Source organism: Mytilus californianus, unplaced genomic scaffold (assembly GCF_021869535.1).
Source record: "Mytilus californianus isolate M0D057914Y unplaced genomic scaffold, xbMytCali1.0.p SCAF_1, whole genome shotgun sequence".
Lineage (NCBI taxonomy): Eukaryota > Metazoa > Mollusca > Bivalvia > Mytilida > Mytilidae > Mytilus > Mytilus californianus.
Genome location: NW_026262581.1, coordinates 108,286,814 through 108,314,764, shown reverse-complemented (window position 1 = coordinate 108,314,764; position 27,951 = coordinate 108,286,814). Strand labels below are relative to the sequence as shown.

At 31.4% G+C, this 27,951-nt stretch overlaps 1 protein-coding gene across 1 annotated transcript in view; it reads right to left on the bottom strand.

Annotated features, from left to right (window-relative positions):
- Window positions 1-27,951, bottom strand: part of LOC127729639 (calcium/calmodulin-dependent protein kinase type 1-like) — a 92,297-nt gene that overhangs the window by 37,332 nt on the left and 27,014 nt on the right. Inside the window, exons 2-4 of the mRNA XM_052237497.1 lie at window positions 20,475-20,609; window positions 3,925-3,999; window positions 437-575 (exon numbers count right to left, since the gene is read on the bottom strand). Of these exons, the coding sequence (XP_052093457.1) occupies window positions 437-575; window positions 3,925-3,999; window positions 20,475-20,609 (349 nt within the window). The remainder of the gene's footprint in view (window positions 1-436; window positions 576-3,924; window positions 4,000-20,474; window positions 20,610-27,951) is intronic.

Here is a 27,951-nt window from a genome sequence, read left to right as displayed (position 1 = left end):
TGTTTATCTTATTAAGGAAAATATTGGGGTTTAGATGATCTTTATGTCTTGAGTGACAGTTTTCCTATCATAGACACACTTTCCCATTCATTAAACGATGATGATGATGAATTGGTGTTTAATGTCCAGTTGCAAATATTACATGCATATCAGGTTGAGCATACGTTAATGTGATCAGACAAGAGTGCACACACTTAAATGTCTCACCTGCTTTACTAATCATAATTGAATTTTATGTTCAAAGTCTTTAAGCTAAAAGATTAACAACATAAACTTAACATTATCAAAGATCTAAGAAATGAAGTCAAGGTCAGATTAACCCTGCCAGACAGACATGTACACCTTACACCTGTAATCAGATGTTTTACACCAAATTATTGTAATTTTTTCATGGCCTTTGGACTATTTTTGCCCCTGCCTACTGTTTTTTATGTACCTTCAGATCTCGATGTACCACTCCTCTATCATGCATATAATCCACAGCTTCCAGAATCTGTCGTATTAAATCACTAGCATCTTTTTCTGTGTAACTTCCTTTTTCTACAATTCTGTCAAACAATTCACCACCAGTAACTCTGAAAGATAATGTAAGATAATTAAAAAAAAAAAAAAAAATGTGAAATTTATTCATTGATCCTCAATACTGGCTAGTGTTTATGAAAGTCCAAGATTTGTCACAATTATACAATATTAAAAGTATTTGTCATTTACACTTTTATGCTATACAAATCATATAACACATTTTTTTTCACCCTGTGTTGAAAGACACCTGATTGTATGAAGCGTATTCTTTAATTTTGTACTAATTACGTCTTGAGTTTTTTTTGTTTTCCCAAGATGTGAACATGTAGTATAATTCATTACAATTTAATTTGGTTGAAATATTTAACAAATTAGCAGATTTGTTAATTTTGTAATGCTTGTGTTTATATAAGACCATTTCACAATAAAAATATAACCAAATAAGCAAAAATCCTGTAACGATTTTGATTCTATTGGTACCAAGGTTATTAAAATCCAAACAGAAATGACTCCACATTATTCAAAATAAATGTGGAATGTGTCCATGGACACAGATGATGCCCCCGCTTGCATATCATATAAAGATATAAAGGGACACAACTGAAGAATGGAAAAAGTGACGCTACCCAAATTTGTACTTGATCTGAGTTTTGTGGTAATAAGCATTGTGTATAAGTTTCATAACATTTGGTTGAGGCAAACTAAAGTTAGAGGAAACAAAAAATTCAGCAATGTTTATGTTTATAAAGGGACATAACTCAAGAACCGTAATTGTGACACCACCCAATTTCAAAATTTGATCTGTATTATGTGGTAATAAGCATTGTGTATAAGTTTCATAACATTTGGTTGAGGCAAACTAAAGTTAAGAGAACCGAAACGAAAAATTCAGCAATTTTTATGTTTATAAAGGGGCATAACTCAAGAGCCATTATCGTGACGGCACCCAATTTCAAACTTGATCTGTGTTTTGTGGTAAAAAGCATTGTGTATAAGTTTCATAAAATTTGGTTGAGGCAAAGTAATGTTAGAGAACAGAAACCAACTTTGGGACGTACGGATGTACAGACGGACAAGGGTAAAACTTAATGCCCCCTCCGCTACGGCAGGGGCATAATAAAAGAAGAATGTGTATAAGGACACGAATGCCCCCGCTCAAGCTTTGCAACAAAAATGGGACTAACAGAAGGAAAGATGGAAGAAGGGAAAGATGGAAGAACGGACAGTCAAGTGTAACACTTAATGCCCCTGTCGACAATGGCATGGCTATAAAAAACAATGTTGTTTTAAATGAAAATATAGCAAAATAAATTGGGAATGTGTCCATGGGACACAGATGATGCCCCAGCTTGCATATCATATAAAGTTTTAAAGGGACATAACAAGAACTGTAAAAGTGACGCTACCCAAATTTGTACTTGATCTGAGTTTTGTGGTAATAAGCATTATGCATAAGTTTCATAACATTTGGTTAAGGCAAACTAAAATTAGAGAACAGAAACAAATATTTCAGCAATTTTTCCATTTGTAAAGGGGCATAACTCTAGAACGATTAAAAGTGACGCCACCAAAATCCAAATTTGATCTGTGTTTTGTGGTAATAAGCATTGTGTAAAAGTTTCATAACATTTGGTTGAGGCAAACTAAAGTAAGAGAACCGAAACGAAAAATTCAGCAATTTTTCCATTTGTAAAGGGGCATAACTCTAGAACGGTAAAAGTGATGCCACCAAAATTCAAATTTGATCTGTGTTTGGTTGTAATAAGCATTGTGTAAAAGTTTCATAACACTTGGTTGAGGCAAACTAAAGTTAGAGAACGGAAACCAATTTTGGGACGTACAGACGAATATGGGAAAAACTTAATGCCCCCTCCGCTACAGCAGGGGCATAAAAATGTCTTGTGATGAACACTTATGGCATAAAGCTGTAGTACATTTGTACGTTGGCATACGAAAGGACAATTGAAGTACATAAATATCACAAAGCGTGCAATTGGTGATAGACCCTTTTGAATTACCATAAACCAAAGAGCACATAAAAATTCACAAACTTTTTTATATAAATACAGCAATGAATCATCATTTAGTCATGATTTAAAGGTGATTTTGAACATGATAAAAAAAAAATATAATGCTGAATAAAGTATGGAAAAGCAATACATTGTTTAAAGTTACTTAGTTTGCTTAAAGCTCACCAATAAAAATACGATTTTATCCAAGATTTTAGTAAATTGTGTGTAAGACTGTAGGAAAAGGAATTCAATAATGCTGACGTCAATTTTTCTACAAACTCTTCCATAAATAAGGATTTATTGCACAAAAATATCTAGCTCACATATTATCAGTAAATAATTCTGACATAATATCGGCTTACAAGAACATTGGCCACTATAAAATCTAATATTATCCAATTACCATACACTTGTGCTACAAGTTTCTTCCTAATATCATTTATAATTTAACTCAGAGGAATAAAATGTTACACATTGTCATGATTTTCGAATAATTTTGCTAAATTATTTGAACAGAAACAGTTCATCTCAAGGAAGTTTCAAATCAGTTCACGTATTTCTATGCATCCAAAGATATTAAAAACAGAACATAAAACAATTTGAAATTTGAAATGCAATGGTCACATAAGTCCAAAGTCAGGTTTACTCTACTTCCTCAAGATAAAGGAACTGTCTCTGACTTCCATATCCTCAGGTATCTATGGTTTTTGGTTATATATTAAAAAGCTCACTTCACTTATGCTAATTTTTAGCAATATGATTAAATTTTCAATATATATAGATATTTTTTAGCAAAATAAAAATTTCCAACTTCCATCTAACATATTTGACTTTAGGGGATTTTAGTAATTTTTTAGGCCAAATTTTACTGCAGATAGCATTATAGTTATTTTAAATGTTAATTAATGAATCTTTGGTTTTTCCATTATATGTTACTGAATGATCCAAATGAATGTTGATGTATCAAGACTTACAAATACCTTGCCTGCAGAATGATGGAAGGACTCCATAACTCCATGTAAATATATCATCCAGAATGAAATGTGAGCTTGTTCTGTAATAGACCCTAACACATTAATGTACCAAAATTCAAAATATTACCAACACGCTAAATGAAAAATTCTAGACAAGTACAATTTTCATAAAATTTTCAAGGCCCCTAGTTTTGTGACAGGTAAGTCATCTAAAACTGAACTTGGATTTGATAATCTATTCATCAGTATACACTTACAAACCAACATGAACTGACATACCCAACAAAAGTGAGGACAACTATTGGATTTTGGAAAGACTTTATTGTTCTGGTAAATACACAAATTTTCCTATATACACCAATCTTGTTCGCTAACGTTCCACCCTACCTGACAGATGCAAAATAAACAATACTTACAATTCCATAACTAGGTATACATGTGATTTGTCTTCAAAAACATCAAGCAGTTTTACAATGTTTGGGTGATCTAACCTAAAATTAAAATAAATTACAATATAACATTTACTAGTTGAAAAATATACTTAAAATAGTTGTAAACTGTATGGTTATTTCACTAATATTAAGGGATATTGAACATAGCTTTTTTATCACTAGAGGCTAGATGAGCATAAAACTGTAAATTCAGAAATTAATGCATGCATTTAGTATTGCAAATCATTGATTACTTGCAAAAAAGCGAGAACTTATTAATATTCTTATTAATACGATTGCAAACATTTTGTGAAGGAAAATCACTACTGAAATTATGAATGCAAGTTTTTATTATTGGGAACCTGAGACCATCACATTTTTCACATTAATATAAACTTGCAATAATTTCTGAATTTACAGTACACATTAGAGGTATTAATCCTCAATATTTGTGCAATAATCCTCTGTAATATAGTACCGATTATTGAATCATTTAAACAAATAGATTCAATTTCCCTACAGTAAAATTAAATATAATTGTAATGATGTTTTTTGGTTCTGTATCCACTTAAGATACTTATTGTATCAGGTTCCATTATGATATAATATTTCAACATTTCCAAATGATTCACATCAACAGTTTATTACTGTAAATCTTGATCCACAAATTATATGAGTTTATATATTTGGAACACAAGAAATTACATAATCTATTTGGTTGATTGATTGTTTGTCTAATGTCCATTTGCAAACATTTCAATCATAATTAGGATGAAATCATACTATAACTTATGGCAAGCCGTTTTACTATTTATTCTAACTTCAAGATATCTAATAAACTTTATAAGATTTCTTATATAGTAATATAAATAGTAAAACAGCTTGCCATAATAACTAGATATATTTGGTTGATTGATTTTTGTTTGCTTAATGTCCAGTGGAAAATATTACAAGTATGTTTTAGATAATATCACACAAAACATTACATTATATATTGGGTTCATTGATTGTTGTTTGTTTAATGTCTAGTGGCAAATATTACAAAAAAATTAAAGATGAGAACAAAATTAAACAATAAATGAATTTGACAGGGTCCACACAGTGGTCAACAGAGATAATCAGAAGAAAATTTAGACTCGTCAGGGCCATATGCAATTTTTCTGCAACATTGTACACAAGTTTATTTTAAATTCTTTTATATCTTTTATCTTTTATATTGTCCTACTTTTTTTAATCAATACCAAAAAAAACAAACAAATATCTGCTTTCTTCTCACATAACAAATAAATAATTGTTTTGCTAATTTATATTCCAGTACAATAGTTTTTTTTTATCTGGTTCCATAAAATGTCTAATGAAAAAATAGATTCCAGTTCATTATGAGCATCAGAAGACCTATAAAATAACAAAACAGAAGCCATATAAATCAATATATCTAACAACTGATTGAACACTTTTAACCTGATAGTGGTGATTTCATGTTACAAAAAAATATCTTTGTAATTCTAATAAAACACAACTTCTTTTATTCAATTTAGAGAAAATATAATGTATAAGATTAATATTGATCGAATGACTTTTCTGCCTGTTTTATCAAATTTTCAAATTGTGTAGACTATGTATGACAGACTAATTTTGTTGATACTCGTGACTTGTATATAAGATACAATGTCAAAGCCTTATACATTTCCTGATACAATTTTGATGATATTGCTTTTTGCAGAAGAAACTAGAATAACTCTGTCTGACATAGTTTTGACTTCCGTCTCACACAGCGAGTAACTAAGTTAACTAAGTTTTATCAATGATTATTAAGAGGAAAATATCTGACACAATCGTTATTCTGACTTGGTATAGAACCATATCCAACACAACTTAAACTGCTTGCATTGTATTTTTCTTTTTTCTTTCTTTTCAAATCTATGTGTTACACTATGTAACATTATATACGACAGCTTAAATATTCCTATCAAAATCTTTATTAAGAAATGTCAACAAATAAACAACATATAATAATATAATCTCAGATATTTGTATTTAAAAAAAAAGATATCTTTATATTAGTAAATGTGCACTGACTTCAAGAATCATATTTATGGATTTAGCAAACAAGAAATAGATGGAATAAGCATCACACAAATACGTTTACACTGTCATGTAAAAGTGTCTAATTGTTTGGGAATTGTAAAAGTTTATAAATGTTAAAACTAACATATTCTGTGAAATATATTTTTCCTGTATAGTTTTTTTTAGTTTGAACATGGAAGTATTATATTGACAGGAACTCCAACGAAAAATTAGCACATTCCCATCCCACTGATTTCTTTAAGAAAATAAAAGGTTCCGACTCAGTTTGTCAAGTACGTGATAACTCCTTTGTGGGGTATCTGTGATGCCGCCTTCGCCTGTTCTTTTAACTTTAGCTGGTCTTATCACGTGATTTGGTATCGATTGTCTTATCTACCTACCAATGTAAATAAACACGGAAACTCCCGTGGTTATTTGTGAATCGCCACATGAATAACAACACCTGTTTCCGTTCAATAAATGAAGAACAAAGCTGAAAAGATCGAAAAAATCGGTCCATAGTTAACAGAATGACATAAGAAAATTAACTGCATTCGGAAAGAGGGCAAGCTTATTTTTAGTTTTGTTGAGTATGTTTTAATCATTGGAACTTGGAAATCGGGAAATATCCGATTAGAAAAATTACATGATTCTGAAGTAGAGTGTTTGCAAAAAATAATGTGATGCGCGTGTAGTGTGCCGGATGGTGCCGGATAACTCAAATTTTAAGTTAAAGATTGTAAACTTTTATCGAGTGTAACACAAATATTTATGGTTTTCTCTATCGTAAAATATCGTAAAATGTTATTAACTTATTTATCAAATATGTTTTAAAGACTAAAAGAGGTTAATAATTACACGCATGTGATGACCTCTACATAGCAATATCAGGTTACGAGACATGCAGATGAATTGTTACACCTTTTATAATAATTCCAAAGTTGTAAACAACCTTATATAAACATTCAACCTAGTCCGAGATTACTCTGACGTCTGACAGATTTATTTTTACGGATGGCTTTAAATATTTCTGGATGCATTTAAAGAACGATCACCATGATGGGCCCTAAGCAGTTTATTTTTTTTTTATCATGGAAACCAAATTAGAATTTATTTATGTGTTTAAAAACAGTTCTGAAACATCTTACACCGTGTGCTAAGCAATTTATGATTTTGTTTCTTGTTTAATTGCATGAAATATTTGCCATTGGACTTTCAGTAAACAATAAATCAAAATATTTGATATTTTTTCGGATCAAAGCTCTTTAACCCCGCCCCCCCCCCCCCCCCCCCCCCCCGGCCAACTTTTGGATTAAATTTTTGTTGGAAATTCTTTCATTAAACACTTCAGTAAAATATTTGTCAAAGTTAGCAGTAAAACGCGATAATAATTACTGATAAAAACTTTTCCGTTTACTTTACATGAGAATTTTATGATTTTCAAGCCTAACTTGTATATAACAGTTACGCGTGTTTAGCCAACGGCACTCTCATGAATAAATCTTACTATTTTAAAATTGATTGTAACTTTAACTGAAATGTTTATGGCTTGTGAGTATTTTTACTCTTCAGTTTTTTTTTTTTTGTCTTTTTAATCGGTGAAAACAGTCGCGGGGATTTCGTTTCGTTTCTTTTCTTTTTATTTGTTTTTAAGCAGCAAAACCCGTAAAAACTGACATTATATTTGTCATTCACATGGTCGGTAAATGTCATTTCCTTGACAATTAAGTACACATCCGGTTATTTCGGTATGTTCCGAAATTACGATCATTCACGAGGTTCCAAAAATTTTATCGGAACCCATGCATCCATTAGACAGTCGAGTTAATTAACAGATACTTAACGATTTTGCGGCATCGCACTATAAACGTTTGAAGTCCGCTTGTTGGAGTTCCTGTCAATATAATACTTCCATGGTTTGAATAAAAAAAGCATGCACGCCACATATTCAGTTTTCACTTGCTATCAGTGACCATTTCAATGTCAGTATAGTGTTCTATTCACATCGTATGAGTCAACAGTGGAAAATGCACAAAAGGGTCCATTTATCTATTCTTTATGGTTTAGTACAAATAAAAACACAGCATGAACTATGAACTGCTGTATTAACAAGTTTCTAAGAAAATATTACAAAAAGTGTGATGAATGGACAGTCAGAACAACAGATCGAGACCGACAAATCAACACACACTAAACTAAACCCAATCTCAGCATAGGGATTTATATGAACAATCTCAAATGAAAACAGAAATTTGTCTTTCTTAACAGCTCACCAAAATGGGAGGTGAAAGGTGACAGTTCACAGTAATTTTGGTAAAAATTTCATGGTTATTGATAACTTTTAGCTTGTTCTTATATTGTGCTGTTACACCACTGTCCCAAGTTATGGGGGTAGGAGGAGGGGTGTTTTACAAACATGATAACCACACAACATTCCAAAGTCAGTAGCCTGTAACTAGTTCAGAGGTTGTGGTTGGTTGCTGTCTTCCATGTGTGTGTTTACCATAAATCAGCAAGTTGGTTTTCTCTATTGAGCTGTTTCATCTTTGCCATGTAGGGACTTTTATAGCTTACTATATATATATGTTGGATGGTTTTTGCTCATTGTTGATTGATTGATTGTTGGTGTTTTAATGCCACTTTCAGCACTTTTGGTTTCAATTTTTATTGGTGGAAGAAGCTGAGTGCCCATAGAGAACCACTGACCTTCAGCAAGAAACTGGCAATCCTAATCAATTAAGAGTCAAATGCACCTGCCACGCGCAGGGTTCAAACTCACAACCTCAATGTTGACAGGCTAGTAATACAGTAGATCAACTACTCAGCCACCTAAGCCCCTGCTCATTGTTGAAGTCAGTATGTTGACCTATAGTGGTTTACATCCTCATCCTTTGGTCTCTGGTGGATAATTGTCTAATTGGCAATCATACCATAGCTCCATGTTTTTTTTATTGGGTGTAGATATTAACTGTACTTCTGTAAGAAGCAGGAAGAATATATTTTTTTCATAAAAAGAAATACCTTAGTTCTAACGGTCATCTAAAAACTGATGAAGAATCAAACAAGGACTGTTATAAGTTCTGTTTTAATCAGTCAGTTTAAATGAATATATAATGAATATCTAACTGAAATACACATTTTTCAAATTTCTTTAGAAGATCAGGAATGAAGCCAACATTTAATAAGATTCTGTCTTAATGGAAAGTAAAAGAAAAAAGAGAGTTTACACTTGATTGTCAATTGTTATGTGTTATAATCAAATTTTCATTTTTCCCTTTCCTTTTATTGACCTTGAGAATTTTCAATCAATTTATTCCTTCATCCCCAGGAAAAACAATCTAATCAAACACTAGTTTGTGCTTGAAATTGAAACAAAACATTGTATCAAAAAAAGAAAATGAATTTTTAATCTGGATACAAGTTTTAAGTTTTGAGCAAAACACAATTACAAGAAGCAATTATTTACAAGTCTTTTTAAGTTGTTTGATTGATGAAGTCAAAGGAAATCGTAATCAAATGCAGTTTTACAAAATGCCCTTGAAGTGTGTGGAACAAGAGGTGTATAAATTTTCAGACTATTTGCTTTCAATAATTTTCTTTAATGTCGCTAAATTTCTTCATATTTAAGATTTTCTTCATCCAATTTCCCTTTCATTATATCACCAAATGACTATTACTTTTTTTTGTGAAGGAACATGTAAATAGAATTATAGATACCAATCTGTTCATTTGCATTGTTAATTTCATTTTTGTGCTTTTTGGCAATGAGGAAGTAGAATATCGAATGAACGGAAAATATGTAGCATGGCATAGCATAATCTGATCAAACTATAGCTAGTTGCCATACACCAATAAGCTATGACTTGTAGTTATGGCCATGGCATAATCAGATCAAGCTACTTGCCATACACCAATAAGCTATGACTTGTAGTTATGGCATGGCATAACCAGATCAAACTAGTTGAAAATGAAAGGATATGGAGTAAATGTACATGGGACAAAATCGCACACAATATATAAAAAACATAGGAAATTATCAATGAACAGGGCTTTTATTCCTGTTCTTCATCTTGACAGTTGATGTAGGGTCTTCAACAATGAATGAATCATTCATGTTGCATACATGAAGGAGCTATGACTTGCAGTTGCTGAGAAAACTGTGACAAAAATTCATTTACTAGTTTGTGCATTACATTTTAAAAATACAAATTTTCAACAAACATACTGAAGGACTGACATGTCACAGTGTAACTGTGTATGGCATTATCAGATGATGCTTGGAGTTATATATCAAAAACCTACGACCTGTAGCTTTTGGAGTGGCCTCTTGTGCAGATCAATCAAAAACCACTAATTTAAAGGACAATGACTTGAATTCACATGTACATCTATAATTTTAAAGACAATGCTCAAATTCTAGGTATGGGCTCAAGACAATGCTCAAATTCTAGGTATGGGCTCAAGACAATGCTCAAATTCTAAGTATGGGCTCAAGACAATGCTCAAATTCTAAGTATGGGCTCAAGACAATGCTCAAATTCTAGGTACGGGCTCAAGACAATGATCAAATTCTTTTTCATAGACTGTCAACATAAAAAACTAGACATCATTGAGATGGAAGCCACCTCTGTGGGCCCTGCTGTAAATAACGTGTGGTAAAAAATTCGTATGGATAAGCTGATATGAAGTACTTTTTTAAGTTATTACATAGTCTTGTTATGTGCTGAGAGTGAAATCATAATGGTTCTCAAAATATAGAGCAGACACGGTCTTTACCATAGGACATGGGGTTGTCAACTGAAACCAAAGTTTTTGACCTTTGACCTAGGAAGTTGTACAAACATTTTGACACACCCTCTGGTGTTGGTTAATATACATGTCAAGTATAACGTATGAAATCATAACGGTTCTCAAGATATAGAGCGGACACAATTTGTTAGGGATGGACCGACCGACCGACAGACAGACGGACGGACAGACCTTTGACCTAAGAAGTTGTACATACATTATGACACACCCTCTAGTGTTGGTTAATATACATGTCGAGTATAAACTTTGAAATCAAAACGGTTCTCAAGATATAGAGCAGACATGATCTGTACCATAGGACATGGGGTTGTCAACTGAATCCAAAGTTTTTGACCTTGACCTTTGACCTAGAAAGTTGTACATACATTATGACACACCCTCTGGTGTTGGTTAATATACATGTCTAGTATAAACTTTGAAATCAAAACGGTTCTCAAGATATAGAGCGGACACAATCTTTACCACAGGATATGGGGTGGTCAACTAAAACCAAAGTTTTTGACCTTGAACTTTGACCTAGGAAGTTGTACAAACATTATGACACACCCTCTGGTGTTGGTTAATATACATGCCAAGTATAAAGTATGAAATTATAATAGTTCTCTAGATATAGAGCAGACACAATTTGTTATGGACGGACAGACTGATCACTATAGGGTGACCCGCCACTAGGTGGGGCCCTAACTACTTTCAAATCACTACTGTAAACCAACTAATTTTCACGGGCAATTTTATTTTCGAGACTTTCGCGAGTAGAAAAATAACATGAATATAAACTGTCAGGAATATGTAAGACTTAGATCTTTCCTTATTTAACTGCTTCAAGTAAATTTGAAAATAGCAAAATTTAATCGCCGCAAAGTGGGCTAGAAAGAGCTTAACGATAAATTATCCGCAAAAAAAAGTTGGGTTACAGTATTTTTAAAAAGAGACAATAATGACAGAATGTTCAGTATAATAATTAAATAGCACATAGCTGAGAGGGTGATAGAGCAAATTGTTACCCTTGGAAAAACATTGTCAACCTTTGCTTCGGCTCGAAGATAGAATGCTCTGAGTAATGTTAAAAAGTATCTCTAAACAATGTGAGTACTTGAAAGCCTTCATGTCTCCTTTTCTTAAGATGAAAGTAATAATCAAAGATCATACCTGCCAACTTTTCAAAATCTCCATGGGGGATTTTAAGCGCAAGAGGTCCTAATGCTCCTCTTATATTGTCATAAGTGTTCTTAATCTACAACTATATTGTTTGAGTGAGTATGTATGTGCTTAAAAATCCTTTTAACTCATTTGAATGCCTTTTTTGAGGTCTTTAGTTTATAAAATAAAGAATTTCAAATTTCAGGTCAACACCTCTCATGGGGGATATCCCCCATAAATCGGGAAAGTTGTCAGGTCTGAAAGATTTCAGTCCTTTTAAATTGATTTTCCTGAATATGTAGGAAATACTGACCTTCAGTAAACAACCTTCAAACAACCTATCTATTCTGAACAAGGCATCAGATCATCTGTGTAAACAGTACATCAGTACTTTGATTTGATTTTGGTTCTATTTCACTGTACAGGGTTAAGGGATGTTTGAGTGTTTACAGAGACTTTTTTAAAGTTTGCTAAGTAGCTATTATGCATGTCTCAAGATAGTAAAAACTATTGTCTTCTATTATTTTTTATTTGGTAGTTACAATGCATTTCATTAATTGAGATCAGGCAATTAATTATCTGTGTTGAATTTTTTAATTGTAATTTAATGGTATGGGTCTTCACCCTTGTTGAAGATATTTGAGTGACCTACATATGTTCACTAACTCATTCTTCAGACTTCCTTGGAAAAGTCTTGTAGTCAACATTCCCACGTGTCCACCTATGCATCAAGTGAGTAGCAAATTGATATTTTTGAATTTTTATTTTCTTTAATTTTATAAATTCAAATTTTGTTTACAGATAAATCAACTTTTGATCACATCCTGTTCAATAAAAATCACATGAACTAATGGTTTCCCCAGCAATGATTTATAAAAAAATACTTCCTTTTACCGGACTAATAAATTAAATACAACTCTACCCAATCATAAAGTAATGTGAATAATATCATGTATCCAATAGGGAGGCAAAGGCCATTTTATTTATCATTTCATGATAAAACTCATAAATCATTAAAGACTTCATGACATGGTTTGAAGAGATTAATATAAAATCATTTAAAAATGTGAATGTCAAATATTAAACTTCAATCCAAACCTATCCCCACTGGAATACAGGATTATGAGTAAGCAAAAGAACTAATATCTCCTTATTTTCATAATAACCATTGCACTGCACTAAGGAAAAAGTCAAACCATATATTTCAGCAAAACTCTACAACAATTTTTTTTTTACCAAGAATTTGAAAATCTCCCAAAACAAATTTATATTGGATTGGCACAGTTCAACTGAAATATTCCCTTTGATGTTTAAACACTATTCAGACCTCTTATTTTCAAAATATTACTATCTAAAAAAAAGAGTGTTCAAATGCAATTTGGCCCTTTCGGCCAGGTGAGCTAAAATAGTCAAATCACAAGGGTTTAATATAGTCAACTACACATGATGGCAAATGATCCTACCTAGTTTTAAAGTTTTTTATCAAATGATCTCAAAGAAGTTGCATTTACAAGGTGTTCTTATTATCCAACAAAAAGTCAAAACAAGGAATTATTTGAATCTGGAATAATTTTGAATTCTAAAAAATTGATAAAAAATGTATGATGAAAAGTAACCAAACTAAAGAGGGTTAGCCATGCATGCATGGCTAAGGTTAATTTAATTTCATTTTCACTGATATTTATGAGCTAACTAACCCACTTAGCCATGCATGGCTAACCCTCCTTAATTAGGTCAGTTTTCATCATACATTTCTTATCCATTTTCCAGATTTTCAAAATTATTCCAAATTCAAATAATTCCTTGTTTCAAAGTCTTATGACTCATAATAGTACTAAATATGAGAGCTTTCTGTCAAATGTTCTCAGAATAGTTGCGTTCACAAGGAGTTATTGTCACAATACTAAAACAAAAGTCGAAGTCCCATAACTCCTGTGAAAATGATCAAATCAAAATGACAGTTTTATATGGTCAACCACATATGATAGCAAATAATAATACCAACTATGAGAGCTTTCTGTCAAATGGTCTAAGACAATGACAATGTATCAAGGTGTAATACCACCATTGATTTTTCCCTATTAGTCTTTGTTAAATTAGAACTTTTCAAAAAATTGTGCAGAATTTATCTTTGTTCCAAATAAAATAAATTGCTTTGCTGAGCACAGCTGGATACGACTGCAGAGGTCCAACCCTGAACAGTTGGGGCAAAAAAGGACACAATATTCGCGCTTGATACAGGTCTGAATTTGGATTGTAATTAAAATATTTGACACATAATAGGTTTCTGACACAGAATAACTGTAGTCAAAGAACTTAGAATTGGTTATATGATTTGAATTTATATTCAATTTTTTGCTTTTGTGCTTTTGTGCAATACACTATGCTGTTGTGAATTGACCCCCCCTTTTTTTTGGCAAAAAAATAAATAATAATAATTGAAGAAATTTTCTTTTTAATTTCTGAAATCTGAAATGAGAAAAAAATTGTCCCCCACCCCTTTTTAAAAAAAAATCTTTCCCTCAAGATATGGTCATAATCTCAATTCAAATTTCCAATGGAGTTTGCAATCATAATTACCCATTCAAATACATCATAAAAGTCTTAAAATAGAAAATGACATACATAATCATGGCTAAAATTAATATTCCTTAATCAGCAATTTTAAAAATAACTTCTAAAAATAAATTGACAGCCAATCACCTCAAGACAATACAACACTTCTTTATACATAATTCAAAAGCTGTGTAAGGGAGGTAATTCAAACATAACATTGTACTTTTAAGTAATTGTTCATTAACCAGGAAACCCTTTTTTCCCCCCTTTTTTGCCACTTATTCCTAAACGGTTTGAGCCATAACCCCCAAAACCAATCCTAACCATCCCTTTGTGGTATGGAAACTTGTGGTCTAATTTCAGAGAGATTCATACACCTTTCCACAAGTTATTGTCTGGAAACTAGAAAAATACTTATTTGGGTCCCTTTTTGGCCCCTAATTCCTAAACTGTTAAGACCATAACCCCCACAATCAAACCCAACCTTCCTTTTATGGTTATAAACCTTGTGTTTAAATTTCATAGATTTCTATTTACATATACTAAAGTTATTGGCAGGAAACCAAATGTCTTTGGAAGACACAGACGACAACGACGACGTGATACCAATATACGACCGCAAAATTTTGGAAAAAAACTGGAAAAGATGTTCATATCTTGGAAATGGACTATTATTTTCTTTTTTAATTAAGTCATTATTAAATTATCAAGATAAAAACTAAAAATTTTGCTTTGACCTTACCATAATCCAACAATATATTCAGTAGTATAGATGGGTTGAATTTTATAAAGCAACAAACATTGACAGAATTCTGATCTATGTAAACTGTCAGTGGTTGTCGTTTGTTGCTGTATATCATATTTGTTTTTCGTTTATTTTTTTTATACATAAATCAGGCAGTCAGTTTTCATGTTTGAATTGTTTTACATTTGTCATTTCAGGGCCTATGCAGTATGGGTTTTGCTCATGGTTGATGGCTGTACGGTGACCTATAGCTGTTAACTTCTATGCTATTTGGTCTCTGGTGGAGAGTTGTTTCATTGGCAATCATCATAACACATCTTCTTATTTCTATATTTATGGTATATTATTTCTTTTGTTTACAAAAAATGATCCGCATGTAGCATACATATTCAGGTGAAAATATTTAATAGATGTTTTTCTTTTTTGTATGTTTTGGTTTGATTACATTTGGTCTATGTCTGTATTCTACTCCTTAATATAGACTGACTTATTTGTGTTAGACTTATTTATTGCAAAGAACATTTTAATCAATACATGTTATAGGCAAACTAAGCAAAAGGAGAATGATCTGTGTCAATACTTTTTTTGACAAGCACTGCCAGTACTTTTCGTGAAGTCTGTACAAGTCAACGATTTTGTCACATCAAATCTTAAGTTTCAGATGAGATATTTACAATGATCAATTACACTGAAATGTGAATAAACAAATTGGTAAATAATATCTTTGTAATCATTGATATCTGCAAAACAAAGACATAACTACTACCATCTTATAAAGACTATTGACTTAAGGGCATACGATACAGTTTTGATCCCATAATGAAATTTTGATGAAAATTTGCATTTAGGCTATTTTTTACCTGATTAAATCAAATATTTAATAAAAAATATACCATCATGTGCTACTTTTTGAGTAAATTGAGGTTGAAATTTCAGATATTTCCTCAAAATTTGGATTTGTGGACGTTTTTTTCTTTTCGATAGAAATACATAACTTTTTTGTTTTAAAAGATAAACATATTATGCTGTTTTTTGTTAAATTATTTGTAATTTCTGTTTTATATAAATGTTCTATAAATTTGTACATTTCATTTTTACAAATAACTCATATTAATCAAATGATCATGATTGTAGAAAAAAACGTCATTTTTTGCTGTATATTTATCAAATTTCAAAAAATTGCACTATTGACTTTTTCATGAAAATTGATAAACATAATCTTCATACGTAATCAAACCAAATGCCATTTTAAAAAAGAGGGGTCCATGAACTCGTTTTCAAGTTAAATCAGTTTGAATGATAAAAATCAGTCGAAAACTGCATCTTTTCCCGATAAGTCACAGTTTGACGTCGCGAAAATAACAATTTACGTTAGCAACGTCATTATCTCCCCTGTAACTGTATCGTATGCCCTTAAAAGGCAAATGATTGCTAATAAATATAATTCATATAGTTACAGAAACTTGATGAAACTCTTTACCGCTACTATTTTTTTTTATGTATTTAGATCAAATGAAATTCAATATATATATATATTAGATAACTCTGCTTGAAGACATATTATACCAAAAAGCAGAGAGATGACACAAAACTGATATGAAATATAAATGATAAAAAAAATTACCCATTATCTATGTACAATACAGTTGATGTATATAATACAGTAGTTATAAATTGTTAAACTGAAAAAGCATATGAGCTATTCTGAATCAGTTCTTAGTCAAAGCAAGCAGATTAAAATGGGAGTCATACTTACTAGAAACAATCAACTTCATTGATTGCTGAACAAAGGTTCTGAGCAAAAAAATCAATTTTTACCAATTTTTGGAAAACAACTTCAAACCATGGGCAATTTATAATATAACAAAATTCTTTCTCAACTTGTAATTTTGTGCATTAACAAGTAGCTTGTCTTTACTGGATCATATTATGAAAACCAATTTCAGAAATTTAAGTGATAAAATTGAAATTGAAATAGATGTCTCAACTTGTTTTAGAAACAAATAAATGTTTTATGACATGAATTGTATAATTTTACTTCCTCATGCAGTAAATGCCAAAGAGTTCCACTGTTAGAGAATTTATATATGTACTGATTGTTTTGAAATTTGGTAATACACTAGGGTGTTTTCAGTTTAACTTCAAGCTATGAGTTTTGAATGTTGGACAGTCCCCTAAGTATCTTTTATAGACAAGAGATAACTCTACTACCAATCCACTATTGTATGTGTCCTTATCAAGGATTTTCAAATGAGTAACAGGTGTCAATAGTGGAATATATAAGTAATCATTAAACAAGAAATGGATAAGACATGACAGTGAAAATGCATCAAACAGTATAGCATTCTCACATGAAGCTTCTTACTAAATTTGTAATTCCTGAGAAAAAGGTGACCAAAATTTAATGTGATCTAGACAGACTGACAGAAGGGACAGCTGTTAACCAGTAAACACCCTCCTTTCAGAGCGGGGGCATACAAATTAATTATCAAAGAACATACTTAAGGAAAGAACAACAGCACCTTATTTCCTTGTCATATTTAGTTATATTTCATTCTTATCTGTAATGTCAGTAATGGCTTCATGTTTTATTCTACAGAGACCTTTTTAGAATAAAAACATCTTTGATATACTTTTCATTGGATGAAGTTATATATGTAAAATAGGATTTGAAGACTGCAAGTCAGCTCTGGAGGAACTTTGGAACACATGTTAAAGAGTACATACTGGTGAACATAGTTTAAGTTCAGCTTAACTAATTTTTACCTTATTTTTAAAAGCATGATGCATCATTATAATCTTAATGATTTGATTACTTCCTTTTTTTCACCTTGGGTCTCCAGTTATTGACTTAAAGTTTAATGTCACAACTGAAGCACTATGTCAAAGCTTGGATCTACTACTCCTTATAAGATTACCACTTTTGTAATTGCTTCCAGAAAATTCCCTGTTCAATGTTATCATGGACTGTGATCAACTGGGTCTCTGTTTATTCAGCAAATTGGAATAAACAGCAATTACCAGTTGGACACAAAGTAATTACATTTGCAATGGTAGACTGAATCATCTGAAAGACTGTGATAAAAAAAAAAGTGTCTGCTTATTAAAGATGGGAAGTCCAGTGGTATAATCATTTGAAGTCTTTGTTTTGGTTAAACTTTTTGATATGTTCGCTGCACTTTCTGTACAAAGCAGATGTGTCTAAACGTGTCTAAAGTAGTGATGTCAACAAGTACTTGAGTACTAGAGTATAGCTCGGTATTACTGAGTATTGAATACCAAAATGATACTAATCGGTTTCCTATTAGAATGTTGTTGCTTTCTTAAGCTTAAACAAAACATAATTTTATTGAGAGCCCCTTCCAGGGACATTAAATATTAATGAAAATTGATAAAAATTAAAATACGTTTCAAATGTTTTGCATTTAACTGTAATTTAAAATTCTTCCAAACAGATGTAGGCTATGAACAAGAGCACTTTTCCAAGGTTCACACTTTTAGCTAATCTTAGTCATTTCCTCATTTCTGTACCGTCAGAGAATATATTTTCATCAGCAGGACTGTCAGTTACCTAACAAAGTTCAGAAATCTCCTCGTCCCAGAAAAAGTTGACAAGATAATATTTTTAAAGAAAAACAAATTTGTTGCACCCTGTGTCGACTCTCAGAAAATGATTAAAGGCATCAGTAAGTTCTAATCATCACCCCATTTGTGATTATTAAATGTGTTTTTTTTACGGTTTCAAAATACTGTTGTTTTAGTAATCATTTTTCTATAGATATTAATTACTTGATTAGACTATTGCCAGTTTACATAATAACCACATTTAGAAAATGAGCTATTAATTATGGTCTAAAATTCCTTGAGCTAATATCTAGTTCTAGGTAATAATGTTGAGGGGTTTCTGTTCATAAGACAAAGACCAACAATACATAAAAAGCGTATAATTTTGTGTTTCCATTTTGTAAATGTTTTAACGAGCGAGTACTCGAGTATCGCTAAGTAAATCCAAAAAGTATTCGATTAGTAAATCTTTACCGAGTTGACATTCCTAGTCTAAAGGTAAGATACATACATAAATTGTCCTCCACAAAAATTCATTTTGCTAGGAGCATGCATTTAATATTGCATCATTCTAAATTTATCCAGAAAAAGCCAAACACTTAAAATACATAGTTATGATGTTATATTTACACCTAAAATTAAAACCTGTTTACTGAAATAATGTAATGCTGTGTCAATAAGACAAATATAAAATTCTGTAAAAATGATAATGCTATCATTGTTTTGAATTTTCCTAGATTTTTAGGGCCTGTATTAACCATTTGTGAACCTTCTCCTTTGTTTTCCTTATCTAACTCTGCTTTCTTTTCCTGTTGGTTAATGATGACCTAAGTGTTCAAGCCCAATCCATTTTTTGGACAAGGTTTACTTTTGTACTAGTTAAAATCCTGACAATACATGAAATATTTGCCTTTGCACATTAAGCTGACAACAATCAATCAATCTTGACAAATGTAACTCATAAGAATCGATACAATACCTCTGTAGAACTGACAAATGTAACTCATAAGAATCTATACAATACCTTTGTAGAACTGACAAATATAACTCATAAGAATCTACACATACCTATGTAGAACTGACAAATGTAACTCATAAGAATCTATACAATACCTCTGTAGAACTGACAAATGTAACTCATACAAATCTAAACAATACCTCTGTAGAACTGACAAATGTTACTCATAGGAATCTATACAATACTTCTGTAGAACTGACAAATGTAACTCATAAGAATCTATACAATACTTCTGTAGAACTGACAAATGTAACTCATAAGAATCTATACAATACCTCTGTAGAACTGACAAATGTAACTCATAGGAATCTATACAATACCTCTGTAGAACTGACAAATGTAACTCATACAAATCTAAACAATACCTCTGTAGAACTGACAAATGTTACTCATAGGAATCTATACAATACTTCTGTAGAACTGACAAATGTAACTCATAAGAATCTATACAATACTTCTGTAGAACTGACAAATGTAACTCATACGAATCTATACAATACCTCTGTAGAACTGACTAATGTAACTCATAAGAATCTATACAATACTTCTGTAGAACTGACAAATGTAACTCAAAAGAATCTATACAATACCTCTGTAGAACTGACAAATGTTAACTCATAGGAATCTATACAATACCTCTGTAGAACTCTTATTTCATTCTCTAGTGAGTCTTCTTTGCCAAGTAAACCTTTCCTATCAATACATTTCACGGCTTGTAATGTTCCAGCGTGAGTTCGATCTTCTACTAAGAATACTTCTGAGAAGGCACCACTAAAAAACATGAAGAATAATAATAAAAAGTGATGACTTATTCAATTTCAAATAAAGTTGTACAAAATGTAATCATTGGGTTATATTTTTTTACACTTTTTGGGAAAGTACAGAGTACATGTGACCTCTTGAAATCAAAGGTAAATATCCGCTCAGTGAAGTCTACCAGCTGTTAGATTTACTTTGCATTTAGGGAATGATTTGACAACACTTTAAGTCAGAGAGAAATGTTCAGCCAAAAATTTGTTCAGTTGTACTACCAAATAAGAAATCTGAAAATGATTCCTTTTTTGTTGTTAAGGCTCCGTGCATAGTGTTGTGTGTTTACTTTCACAAATTGAACTGTTTAAATTGATGTGTTGATTAATTGCATGCTACAAAATGCTTGCACTTATTCTGCAAAAACTTTTATATGACTTTTTTATTGCTATTTTCTTAAATTTTCTTTTGATGATGATTTTATAAGCAAACACCATTGCATTACCTAAGAAAATAGTGATAAACAGATAGTCTATGTTCTTTCAAACTTGAGTAAGTTTCTCAGCCTCATCTCATCTGTGGAATATCGCCTTTGATAAGATTTAAACAGAGAAATTCTGGTTCCCCTTTACAAACCAAAGACAATCAATAGTGCTCCCTTTTTGCCTTTATCTCATTCTTACCTAATTAGACAATAATATTTAGATTTGTCCATGTTTCATGAAAATAAAATAATAATGACAAATAAACATGATAAAAGCCTCTAATATCCTAAATCGTCAAATTCTTTTACCACTCCACTGTATGTTCCAGTTAGTGAGTGATTGACAGAATGATTAAAAACTATATTCCATTAATGCTTCACAGCAGGACTAAAACAATGTTGGAAATGCTGAAACTAAATCCCGAACTTTCATCTGATTGATTGATTGTTGGTGTTTAATGACAGCACACTTGGCTATATCAAGGTGACCAAAGAGAAACCCTGACCTTGGGTAGGACAACTGGCAATCCTATAAAGACATCTGACAGTATTTACAGCGCAAAAGAGAAGGTCTTAATTAGGTCATGCCCATAACACAATTAACATATAACAACCTACAAATAAAGGTCATACTGCTTTACAAAATTATAAATTATGTTACAAAATTGTGAAAACTACTTGCAACCAATTAAAAATATTCCCCACACCCACAGGAGATGTCAAACTCAATCTAATTATATATTTCCTCCTACATATTACCATGGACTGCATCAGAATGGAAAATTTTATACAAGAAACATGAATATGATCAGAAATGAAAAGAGGAGTCCCCAGAGGAATGATCACTAAACTTTTACTCCATTATTCCAGAAGAGAGATCATTTCTTTAGTTGAAATTTAACACGCGCTAGTTCACAACTTGGTATTGATTTTAATTTCAAATAGTGTCTTCTACTATTTGTATGATGTTGATCATACCATTACTGAAGAACTAAATGCAGCTTCAATTTTCCTATTATAGCCATCTTTTGAAGTTAAGTTATTTTGTGATGAGAGATTCCTTATCTTTAATTAAACATATCAGTTTTTTCTTTTGTCCATATGTTACATCACTTGGATATCATTAAATTCTGCAGCACATCAGCACATATTTCATTCACATTTTACATATAAAATAACTGTAGGCAATTATGTTATTTATAGAAAATTTGTCTCCAAGACCTTATACACTTTTGCAATGCAAAAACCTGATAATTGGCCTCGGATAATCAAATAGATCTAAATGTGACAAGAAAAAAACCCACTTGTTTGAAATACCAGTGGTAAATTTAGCTTTTAATTTAGAGATATGCCATTAATAGTCTGCGATCTAGGTATAAAACAGACCTGATCAAACATGCAGTCTGTTAAATTTTTCAATTCAAAGGACAATTGTATTTTTGTATATTTCTAAAGCCCAGACATAAATATGGTGTATCAATCATCCATACAATGAACAAGAACATTTCAGTATACTCATCATCAATTTTAGTCGTGAGATTTTTTGTGAAAAGAGCACACAAACTGTGCATAAATATAAACAAGTATCCAAAAAAGTAGTAATAGCATATTAGTCAGCATGATTTCATATCAGCTGGTTTGATTCTTTGAGTTTGCTTTCATTTACTAAGAGCATTCTTTGATACAGTATATCAAGGAAGCTATTAATCCAAGAGTTCCAAGTGGTAAAGTTGAATTTATCCGTTACGAAAATTTTATGGATGCCATCACAAGTTTGGTTGACCATTATGGAATATCTGTTTAACAGGTGACGACGGATACGTTCCAATTGTCGTAACCACAATCCATTTTGTTTTCGATTTATGAGTTTTATTATTATTTTGGTATCTTTCGCCTCTCTCTTATAACATTGAGATCTGATGTGTACGTCTCATGTCAGTAACCTCTCTCTTATAACATTGAGATCTCATGTGTATGTCTCATGTCAGTAACCTCGTCAGTGGTTGTCTTTTGTCATATTTAAATGTTTTTAGTGGTTTTCAGGATTTGATATGGCATCAACACTCAATTCCTGAAAACCACTAAAAACATTTAAATATGACAAAAGACAACCACTGACGAGGTTAAATGTTTTTAGTGGTTTTCAGGAATTGAGTGTTGATGTCATATCTCTGATAGTCTCTTGTAATTCCATTCACCACTTTTCTATACTCTAGTTGAATAAGAGTTTGACATAATGTATAGAAACATGTCTATTGTTGAATAAAGTGTAATGACCTTGATGTTTTTGGTTTTTTGTGTTGTTGGATAGCTGTCTCATTGACCTTTACTCCACATATCTATTCGTTCATTTATAATCAAAATCTAAAAGGAACACATACCCCTTATTTTAAGTACCCAGAAGGTAGCAACTTGAAGAATGTCACCAAGATAGAATTAAAACACTTAAATGGAATAAGCATTCATACAATAGTGATTGTAATCTCCTTCAATAGTCCATACACTAAAGGATATAGCATGTATTCAATTTTCACCAAACTTTATCATGAAGCAGAAGTTGAACCCTAACACAGCATAATGGTCAACTGTGCTTCTTCAATTTTAAGCAGAAAGCCTGGCTGGTATTAAAGTTGTAAAAAAAGTCACTTAAATAGCATTGAAAGACTTTTTTTCAGCATGAATAAACAGTATAAATAAACTGAGTAATTCATAAAAATTTAGTTTGTATTAAACCTGTACAAGTCAAAATATGTTATAATTTCCTTAACCCTTGATTAGATTTTGATGGCTTAGAAACGTCTCTATGCGTGAAGATTTGTGTGAAATCATATTTAAGTTTTGTGATGAAAAGTACTTATATCTATTCAGTCATATAATTACAAAATTATATCTAAACCTTACTTATTCTGACTTAAATTTAAAAAGTATTTTGTGTGACATTTAAATTTTAAGCATAACTTTTGTGTAACTTGTATCTTTTTTAATCAATAAAAGAGAAATTTTTTTAGCATACAATACTTTTTGTGTAATCTATATCTTTTACAATCAATGAATCTTTATATATACATATTAAGAATTATGAAATTACATTAAAAGAATATATCATTGTCTGATACATCTATAATCAAAGTACTGAAGTACTGACCATCGGATGACTGCAAGTTCATGTGGATGGTCACAAGCACTTGTCTCAGAAAAAAAAAATCACATCTCTATACCTGAAAAAAAAAAGTAAAATCACAAAAATACTGAACTCCGAGGAAAATTCAATCGGAAAGTCCCTAATCACATGGCAAAATCAAATGACAAAACACATCAAACGAATGGACAACAACTGTCATATTCCTGACTTGGTACAGGCATTTTCAAATGTAGAAAATGGTGGATTGAACCTGGTTTTATAGCGCTAAACCTCTCACTTGTACGACAGTCTTATCAAATTCCGTTATATTTACAACGATGCGTGAACAAAACAGACATTATAAATAAAATAGTCAAAATATGGGTACAGCAGTCATCACTGTGTTACAATATCAAAACAAACAATTATTTACAAAATAATTATTTATTTTGAAAGTGAGTTTAATGTACAGATATAATTTTTTTTTCTTAGACAAGTTCGTGTGTGGATGATTAATAAATGACAGGGAATTCAACCTCACCGTAATAAATATGATATTGAAGTGATACAAATCAGTATACTCTGGTTTGTTGTTATATATTATATTAATATTTGTATATTACAGTTACATGTATATATATAATTTTCGTCCATTTGTATATCATTCTATTCTACTCTTTCAATCAGTTTAATTGAAGTCTGGAGCTGGCATGTCAGTTAACTGCTAGTAGTCTGTTGTTATTTATGTATTATTGTCATTTTGTTTATTTTCTTTGGTTACATCTTCTGACATCAGACTCGGACTTCTCTTGAACTGAATTTTAATGTGCGTATTGTTATGCGTTTACTTTTCTACATTGGCTAGAGGTATAGGGGGAGGGTTGAGATCTCATATTAAACATGTTTAACCCCGCCGCATTTTTGCGCCTGTCCCAAGTCAGGAGCCTCTAGCCTTTGTCAGTCTTGTATTATTTTTAATTTTAGTTTCTTGTGTACAATTTGGAGTTTAGTATGGCGTTCATTATCACTGAACTAGTATATATATTTGTTTAGGGGCCAGCTGAAAGACGCCTCCGGGTGTGGGAATTTCTCGCTGCATTGAAGACCTGTTGGTGACCTTCTGCTGTTGTCTGTTCTATGGTCGGGTTGTTGTCTCTTTGACACATTCTCCATTTCCATTCTCAATTTTATACTATATTAATAATAGTGCAGTGCAAGTGCATGGTGGACACTTTTCAGTAATATATCGATTTTTCTAATAGATTGGATTTAAGTAGGCATTCATATTTTCCCTCCAAACTTTCAATCTCCCATGCAGAGTTATCGGCCCTTGAGTGAGAGCGAGGACCAATTACTCTGCATGGGAGTTTGCAAACGTTCTGGAGATATTCTTCCGCATGCATTAACACACATTTTCTGTACGTGTGCATAGATATTAAAGATTTTTTTCTTATATATATATTTCTAATGACAAAACATTTTCATATTATTATATAATTTATGTTCTAAAAAAAATATTTTTAGGAGTATCCACTGAAAAAATGAATTTATAACAATTGATAAGGAATGTTATTTTGCACTCAATAATGTCCGCATATTTATCATGTTTATAGATCGGTTACAATCCCAACACGAAAGTTACGTAATGGAAATCTTGGCGACAGCAATACACCGGAATGCCCTCACGCCTCACGGTCATCCGATGTAAAAATGAAATTTTTTTTTTCACTTTCAAGAGAACTACTTTTTAAAATGAAGAAATGTCATTTTAAAAGTAATTTGAAAATGTCAAAAGACCTGTAGAAAAGGAAATACTATTGTCTACTGAGAAAGTGACATTCCTACAATAGAAGCATTTTTCATAAGATACAGAGTTCTTAAAATGGAATTTCTGATTGAAATCTTGTTTATGTTTTTATTTTGTTATTTTTTTCAGTCTCTGGACTTCTTTACTAGCTATCTTCCATATCAATAAGTACATGTAATGCAATTTAACATACATGTCTCATCACATTTTGTAAACAGACTTAGTTCCTACCAGACAAAGAACAAATAATTTTAAACTATGATAGAGTTCACAGGTTTTCTACTAACAAATATTGGGGATTAGTCATACCCTTAGTTCTGAATAGCATGTTATTGTAATAAAGAAGTTTTGTCTAATCATTCGTAATGTTCAGGGTCTTCTTGGAAAATTGTGGTTTCGTGCCAACTTGAATAAAAATGCAACAATACTATTTCAATTCTTAAATGTCTGTTTTCAACACAAATATGGTAAATGTATTGTGGCATTTAAGTCTTTTGACATATTTGTAAATCACTAATACAATTATATCATATATGTTTAGGGAACTTTAAAGATTTGTATAGACCATATCCTGATTACTGTTTTTATTTTGAAACCTATTTTATTATACCTAGTGTTACATGATAAAATGATTAGATAAAGCTATGGGAGGCAGACATGTACAAATTTACATAGAAAATATATTTAATAAAGTTGAAGCTGGCCAACCTGATTATTATTTACATATCATATACAATAAATCAACTTTATACCCCATCAAAAAGTATTCAAAAGGCTTTCCTTCTCATAAAATCAGTACACCGAAACATAAAAAAACATCAAATTTTACAAAAAGATCTGAATATACTTAAAAAGTCATTTAAAACATTTACTAAATGTTAATGGTGTTTCTTTCAGCATTACAGAGCAGTATCAATAAAAAGGAGTCTATCATATGGTCTGTGTTTATATACTGTTAAAGTATAACCTTTTTGTATTGCTTACATAATACATAGAATCATTTAATAAACTATTGGTTTGTAGGGGCGGATCCAGCCATTTATAAAAGGGGGTTCCTAACCCAGGATAAAGGGGGGTTTCCAACAGTATGCCTCCATTCAAATGCATTGATCGTCAAAAAAAAGGGGGGGTTCCAACCCCCGGAACCCCCCCTCCCCCCTGAACACGCCACTGGTATGAGGATTTATTGTTGTTTTATAACAGTAAAAAGATGTCAATGTATTCATAATTTATTTTTGGTAAAGTTGATGCATTTATCTTTTTATTCGTTTCTTGCATTTAAAAAATAACGCAACAAAAAGATTACCCATTAAACATAATATTCTAAAAACTAGTTAAGACAAACATGCAAGACACTCATTAAAGGCTAATGTCTATATTAGACTCATAAAGAACCTGCTTAAGTCTAATACACAGACCATAATCTATAGAATGAATAAGGATTACTGTAAATTCAGAGAGTATTGCAATGCTTTTATTAATGCGAAAAATGAGACAGTATCAAGTTGACAATAATAAAAACTTGCATTCATAATTTCAGTTGTGCTTTTTCTTCAAAATTTTGCAATTGCATTAATAAAATCTTGCATTTTAGCAGTAATCAGTAATTTGCAAAAATAAATGAACACATTAATTTCTGAATTTACAGTACCTTTCCCTAGTTTAAAACCTTGTTCACATCTAAAGGTGTGTTTATTTTGTCATTTGGGAATTGGGTAAAATCGCTACTTTTCTAAACTCTGGGTGATTAGAAATTGACATTTTGTACATTTACAATTGTCTATTGTGGAGAACCTCTAGATGTCTATTGGTTTTAATGTGTTTGGGTGCTGTATCATATACCTATATACCACACATCTCCTTCTATTGAAATTTAATAACCAATATAGGATTTTGTGGTTTATTAAAAGAATTTATGTTCATATATATGTAACACTTCCAAACGTGTCCA